At 37.1% G+C, this 5,815-nt stretch overlaps 2 protein-coding genes across 2 annotated transcripts; both read left to right on the top strand.

Moving 5' to 3' along the window:
• Positions 1-213: 213 nt before the first annotated feature.
• Positions 214-5,073, top strand: LOC115955203. Its single transcript, XM_031073265.1, has 3 exons — positions 214-761; positions 3,342-3,676; positions 4,001-5,073. Exons 2-3 carry the CDS (start codon positions 3,344-3,346, stop codon positions 4,538-4,540), a joined length of 873 nt encoding a protein of 290 aa, XP_030929125.1. The 5' UTR covers positions 214-761; positions 3,342-3,343; the 3' UTR covers positions 4,541-5,073.
• LOC115955204 lies at positions 1,775-3,335 on the top strand. The gene is made up of 3 exons (XM_031073266.1): positions 1,775-2,203; positions 2,283-2,508; positions 2,614-3,335. Exons 1-3 carry the CDS (start codon positions 1,907-1,909, stop codon positions 2,844-2,846), a joined length of 756 nt encoding a protein of 251 aa, XP_030929126.1. The 5' UTR covers positions 1,775-1,906; the 3' UTR covers positions 2,847-3,335.
• Positions 5,074-5,815: the final 742 nt, after the last annotated feature.

Genomic DNA, 5,815 nt, shown 5'->3' with positions numbered 1-5,815 from the left:
TAGCTGGATCAAAGTAGAAGATTATCTCAAACCAACAAAGGGGACAAGATCCCCAAAAAAAAAGAACAAAAAATGTCAGTTCCAAATATTGCTACCTGGCTCTTGTTGCATGACCGTTTCAAGTTCTTGTATACATGTACCTTTCCTTATCCCTTTTGGCCAGTAGTTCATAACTCTTGAGATCCAGCTTTCGGTAAGTCAAGTGATTTAGGCTCCGTTTGTTTTGACTTCAAACAGAATTCAGAAATCCTTTTCCGGAAAATAGCGTGTTTGGTAGGTTAGGAAAATTAGGTCAAACTGAAAATATTTTCAGTTTGACCGTAAAATAAGGCTTCTGGGACGGAAAACCATTTCAGTCCTCATTTTCACTTCAAACATTTTCCATTCTGCTCTCTCACACGCACTCGACACACACAGAACACACAGAGCTCTCCAAGCTTCGATCCACACACCGAGCGACGAAGCTCCAAGCTCCGAGCTCCAAGCCCCGATCCACACACCGAGCGAAGAAGCTCCAAGCTCCGAGCTCCAAGCCCCGATCCCCACACCGAGCGAAGAAGCTCCAAGCTCCAAGCTTCGATCCACACACCGACGAGCGAAGAAGCTCCAAGCTCCGAGCTCCAAGCCCCGATCCACACACCGAGCGAAGAAGCTCCAAGCTCCGACCTCCAGGCCCCGATCCACACACCGAGCTCCACCATCTCCCTCACGCCAAACGCTCGAACCCATCTCCCTCACGCAGCTGATCCTCTCCACGCACGGTGAGTTGCCCTTTTCCATTTCTCAGTCCGATCCGCTCATGTCTCTGTCCGATCACCCTTATTGCTCCGATCCACACTCTCTCATTTCATTTCTCAGTCCGATCCACACAGCTCCGATCCACACACTCACTCACCTCCGATCCACTCACCTCACCCGTCCAGCCATCCTCCCGATCCGATCTCTGAAATATATATATATATATATTTATTTATTTAGTTGTTTATTTATATAAATATTTATATAATTATTTACATGTTTTTATCTATTAATTTTTGTATTATACATTGTTTATAAACTGTGTATTTGTGGGTAATGAATATCAAAATTTTGGGACTTTTCTGATTGCAGGTTATTTATTAATTTTTTTCAATTATCCATTGTCGATTAAACTGTGTATTTGTGAATTATGTATATGAAATTTTGGGGCTTTTCTGATTGCAGGATATTTATCAACTTTTTTAATTATCCATTGTTAAACTGTGTAATTATGGGTGATGCATATATCAATTTTGGGGCTTTTCTGATTGTAGGTTATTCCCAATTGGTTTGTGGTCTGAAATTTTTTTTTAGAATTTTGGGGCTTGACTGGTTATGCATGATTGGTTTTTGCTGTTATTTTTATTAGAATTCGGTTATGGGTTATGTGTAGAAATTTTGGGCCTTCACCCATGCTTCGTGTAATTATGTTCTTGCAGACCAATATGTGTGTGTTTACAACTTCATTGAAGGTGTTTTGGGTATATAGGTGATTATAAATAGAATGTAATGTGATGGTATTGTGCGATATCAATGTGTAGTTATCAATGTGATGGTATTGTTATAGTGTAAATAGAATGCAATGTGATGGTTTGGATGTTATATGTTTGTGGCTGAATTTATTTATGGTGTAATCAATACCATACTTGTTTACATACCTCTTAAACTACAATGTTTGTGATTTTGGTAGATGAAGAAAAAAACCAAAGCCGCAATTCTTGCCTCAGTTGCATCTGTCTTCCTTGTGGGGGTTGCATTGTTAAAGAAATTACGACGTAGACGTAGAGAACTGCCTAGGGCGCCTTATGTTAACCATGCCGTCGAGAGAGAGGAATACATAAATAGTGTTTTGCATGGAAGTGAGAGACATTGTGTGAATCAACTTAGGATGAAGCCTATAGCTTTCCACCACTTATGTCACATCCTCACTGAGGGGGAGCACATACGTCCGACTGTTCACATGTCTGTTACGGAGCAAGTGTTCATTTTCTTGCACATTATTGGTCATAATGTGAGGTTTCGTGTAATGGGTAGTCGGATCTATAGATCAACTGAGACTATTCATAGATACTTCAAGATTGTCCTTAGGGGGGTCCTGAAATTATATAGAACTCTAATAAGACTGCGTAGCGAAGATACACCTCCAGAGATAAGGAATAGCAGAAGGTTTTACCCATATTTTAAGGTAAATATTGTGACTTGTGTGTTTTTGTAAATTGTGAAGATTTATGTAATTTTAAACCATTATGTTTGTCGAAAATTAGGATTGTGTTGGAGCAATAGATGGTACACATGTTCGTGCATCTGTGCCACTTGAAATACAAGGAAGATTTCGTGGTCGCAAAGATGGAACCACGCAAAATGTGTTAGCTGCCATTAGTTTTGACTTAAAGTTCACGTATGTGTTGGCTGGATGGGAAGGCAGTGCACATGATTCACGTGTATTAAATGATGCATTTGCTAGGCCAGGGGGATTTTCAATTCCCAATGGTATTACACGATTACTTCACCCTTTTGGTTTGTTAGTTTAATAAATATTATGTGTTTTCCTAAACATAGTAGTGATTTGGTTTTTTTTTTTTTTAATATATGTAGGTAAATTTTATCTTGGTGATGCTGGGTATGGTAATAAAAATGGAATATTGTCACCGTATCGGAGTGTACGATATCACTTGAAAGAGTTTAGTGATCGTCCTCCTGAGAATGCGCAAGAATTGTTCAACCTCCGACACTCTTCATTGAGAACTACCATTGAGCGAGGGTTTGGAGTGGTGAAAAAACGTTTTCGAGTGTTGGATGCAGAACCATATTGGTCTTTCCCAACCTAAGTGAAAGTAGTGTTAGCGTGTTGTGTGGTTCATAATCACATTATGGGGGTTGAACCAAATGACCATATTATGGAAGATGCAATGAACCAAGTAGAGCTTAGTGACCACCAACAAGAAACACAATCCCATCGGGAGTCCGTCGAAGATAGTAGATCATGGAATGCTAAGAGAGATGAGATATGCCAAGCCATGTGGTCTGATTATATCAGGAGTGAAGAGTAGTATTTTATTTAGATTTCTATGATTGTAATGTGTTTTTCCTTGTTGTTTTTTTGTAAAGACAATGTATGTAATATAGACTTTTGGTGATGTAATGAAAAAGAATTTTTAGCATTACATTGTTATTTGATGGTATTACATTGTCATTTCCATAGTTAGCATGTTCCATTCTGTTGTACACATTCATAAGCGTGGTTGTATGTGTGTTTGATTTGTTATTCATGTTCCGAGCGTAATTACTAAATGCTACTCTGACTATACTATTTTCATATGTAGTAATGTCAAAGGGGAAAGAAAAAGTTGGTGGCAGCAAGCAATTTAGGTGGCTGCCACCTATGCATGAGATGATGCTAAAGATACTTACAGAGGAGGCTGGAAAGGGCAATAAGCCCTCTAATACTTTTAGGGCCGGCTCCTTTGCTCTTGTAGCCAAGGAGATAACGGCCCATTTCGGGGTTGAGTGCCACCCTGTATTTGTGGAGAACCGGATGCGGACTCTAAGGTCCATGTGGTCAACTATTCAAGAGCTTAGAAGGAAGAGTGGATTCGGTTGGGACGAAAATCTGAAAATGATAACTTGTGACGCAAAAACATACCAAGAAGAAGTTATGGTATGGCTTCCAACTATATTTTCTTAATATAGATAATAATATATGTTTTTGCCTTTCATATGAAATTTATAGTGTCATACTTTTTAGAATTCCATTGCTTTTATAAGGTTTTCCAAACATAACTTTCATGTCACCTTACTATGTATTATATCTATACATATCTATGCATTTTCATCTATCTATATGTGTATATGTGTCTGAGCTACAATTTTCTTTGGTAAAGAAAAGATTAATAATGTTGGGAAAGTGTGCATAGTCTTTTATATTGAATTTATGAGAGAAGTTATTATTGCATTGTTATATACGTTCTTTTCTCCCTTACAGGCACATCGGAAGCATGCCGAGTATCTGAACAAAAAAATTGAGTTTTATGATGAATTAGCGATTGTGGTGGGAAAGGACACAGCCACAGGTGGCTTTGCTAAGTCCGGAGTGGATATCGAAAATGAGCCAGATAATGGGGATAATGGGGATAGTGCAGAGTTTGTCGCAGATAATGTGGAGGAATGTGTGGTTGAAAAGGGGAAGAACGCAAATGAATCATCCACCACTGGGTCGGGAATTTCCAAGTCCCGCAAAAGAGGGCGTGCAGCTTCTACTGTTGATGATAGTGTGCTGACTGATCTATCTAATCAGCTGAAGGAAATAGCTGGCGCTCTGAAAGAAATTAATCGGGGCCCGGTAGATTATACAACTTTGTATAATGAGGTAATGGCTATGATGGCGGAGGGATATAGCGAAGATATGCTCGCTACTGCCTTCGACCATCTTTGTGAGAATGAGAAGACGGCACGTGGATTTTTAGCCAAGAATGCTAGGTTGAGGAATCTATGGTTAGATGGTTATTTTTTCTCACAAATTTGATTTGCTTATTTCATGTTGACTGTGATGGTAGATTTAGGAATTAACTTATGTTGTAGTATTAATATTGACCTATCAATGTATTATATATGTACTCTTTTGTATTATTGGGACGATATAATTGCCCAAATTATGTATTTGTACTATTCAGATACCACAAATAGGTATCATTTTTGTATGCCATTGAGGTGTAATGCCAATGGTGAACGATTGATGTGGCTGTTTTTATATAAATATTATGGGTTTTTATATAAATATTATGGGTATATTCGAATGATTATGTTTGATGTTATAATTTTCCGTAAAGTATTGTTACAGATATGTATAGGGAATGCAGGTTCTTGAATTTTATCTATAAGAGTAAAATATAGTTTCAAACTAGTTATTTTTAAGCTCTAACTCCAGCTCGATTATGTTGATCCAAATTATTTTCCGTAAAGTATTTTCCGAACCAAACATGGGAAAACGTTTTCCGTAAAGTATTTTCCGTAAAGTATTTTCCGTAAAATATTTGGACGAATCAAACACCGGAATTAAATTTCCGTAAAACGATTTCCGTAAAATATTTGGACGGATCAAACACCAGAATTGATTTTCCGTAAAACGATTTCCGAAACAGCCAAACACCCAAATACATTTTCCTTTTCCGGAAATTAGCATTTCCGGAAAATATGTATTTTCCGGAAAACGATTTCCAGCAACCAAACACAGCCTTAAAGAAAAAGAAAAAAATAAAAAAGAGAGGAAAGTTCACCTCATAAATATATGTCCTAGTTTATCCTGCGTTTTAAAATCAGAAATATATGGTAAGTTTTTGAAATCCAACTAGACACCAGATTTTTTTTCCAGCCTAAATTTGATACCAGAATTGTACAACTTGCCATATTATTGTGAAATTTTAGAATCTTTAATTATGATGGCAAAAATTATCTCATCTGGATATTATTGCATTTCAAGTGAAAAGGTGCAATCCATATTCCATTTATATGGATCCAATCTAAAGCCTATATTACATTATTAATTCTACAACTACAATTTTTTTTTTTCTTTTGGCTCGTCTTGATTAACATTTTTAGGATCCTTTGAAGTTTGAAGGGTTTATCCCAACCTCGACCATATATTGAAGTGATAATCAATAATTGGTTAAAAGCAGGCCAATCTTCTATGAGATTTTTTCCTTGAGAAAATTTTCTATGAGATTGACTAGTGGCGGCTTCAAAAATTTTTTTTAGAGTATTCCTTAAAAAGCAGAAATTACACAATCTAATAAAAAGAGAA

The sequence above is a fragment of the Quercus lobata genome, chromosome 8 (genome assembly GCF_001633185.2).
Source record: "Quercus lobata isolate SW786 chromosome 8, ValleyOak3.0 Primary Assembly, whole genome shotgun sequence".
NCBI classification, from domain to species: Eukaryota; Viridiplantae; Streptophyta; class Magnoliopsida; order Fagales; family Fagaceae; genus Quercus; species Quercus lobata.
This window is presented reverse-complemented; position numbering and strand designations above follow the sequence as displayed.

What these genes read in the sequence shown, in the direction of transcription:
- LOC115955203 (XM_031073265.1), top strand. Translation starts at nt 3,344, where the DNA reads ATGTCAAAGGGGAAAGAAAAAGTTGGTGGCAGCAAGCAATTTAGGTGG. An exon ending in CATACCAAGAAGAAGTTATG is followed by an intron (nt 3,677 to 4,000) that starts GTATGGCTTCCA and finishes TCTCCCTTACAG; the next exon opens with GCACATCGGAAGCATGCCGA.
- LOC115955204 (XM_031073266.1), top strand. Translation starts at nt 1,907, where the DNA reads ATGAAGCCTATAGCTTTCCACCACTTATGTCACATCCTCACTGAGGGG. An exon ending in GGTTTTACCCATATTTTAAG is followed by an intron (nt 2,204 to 2,282) that starts GTAAATATTGTG and finishes GTCGAAAATTAG; the next exon opens with GATTGTGTTGGAGCAATAGA. An exon ending in GGGATTTTCAATTCCCAATG is followed by an intron (nt 2,509 to 2,613) that starts GTATTACACGAT and finishes TAATATATGTAG; the next exon opens with GTAAATTTTATCTTGGTGAT.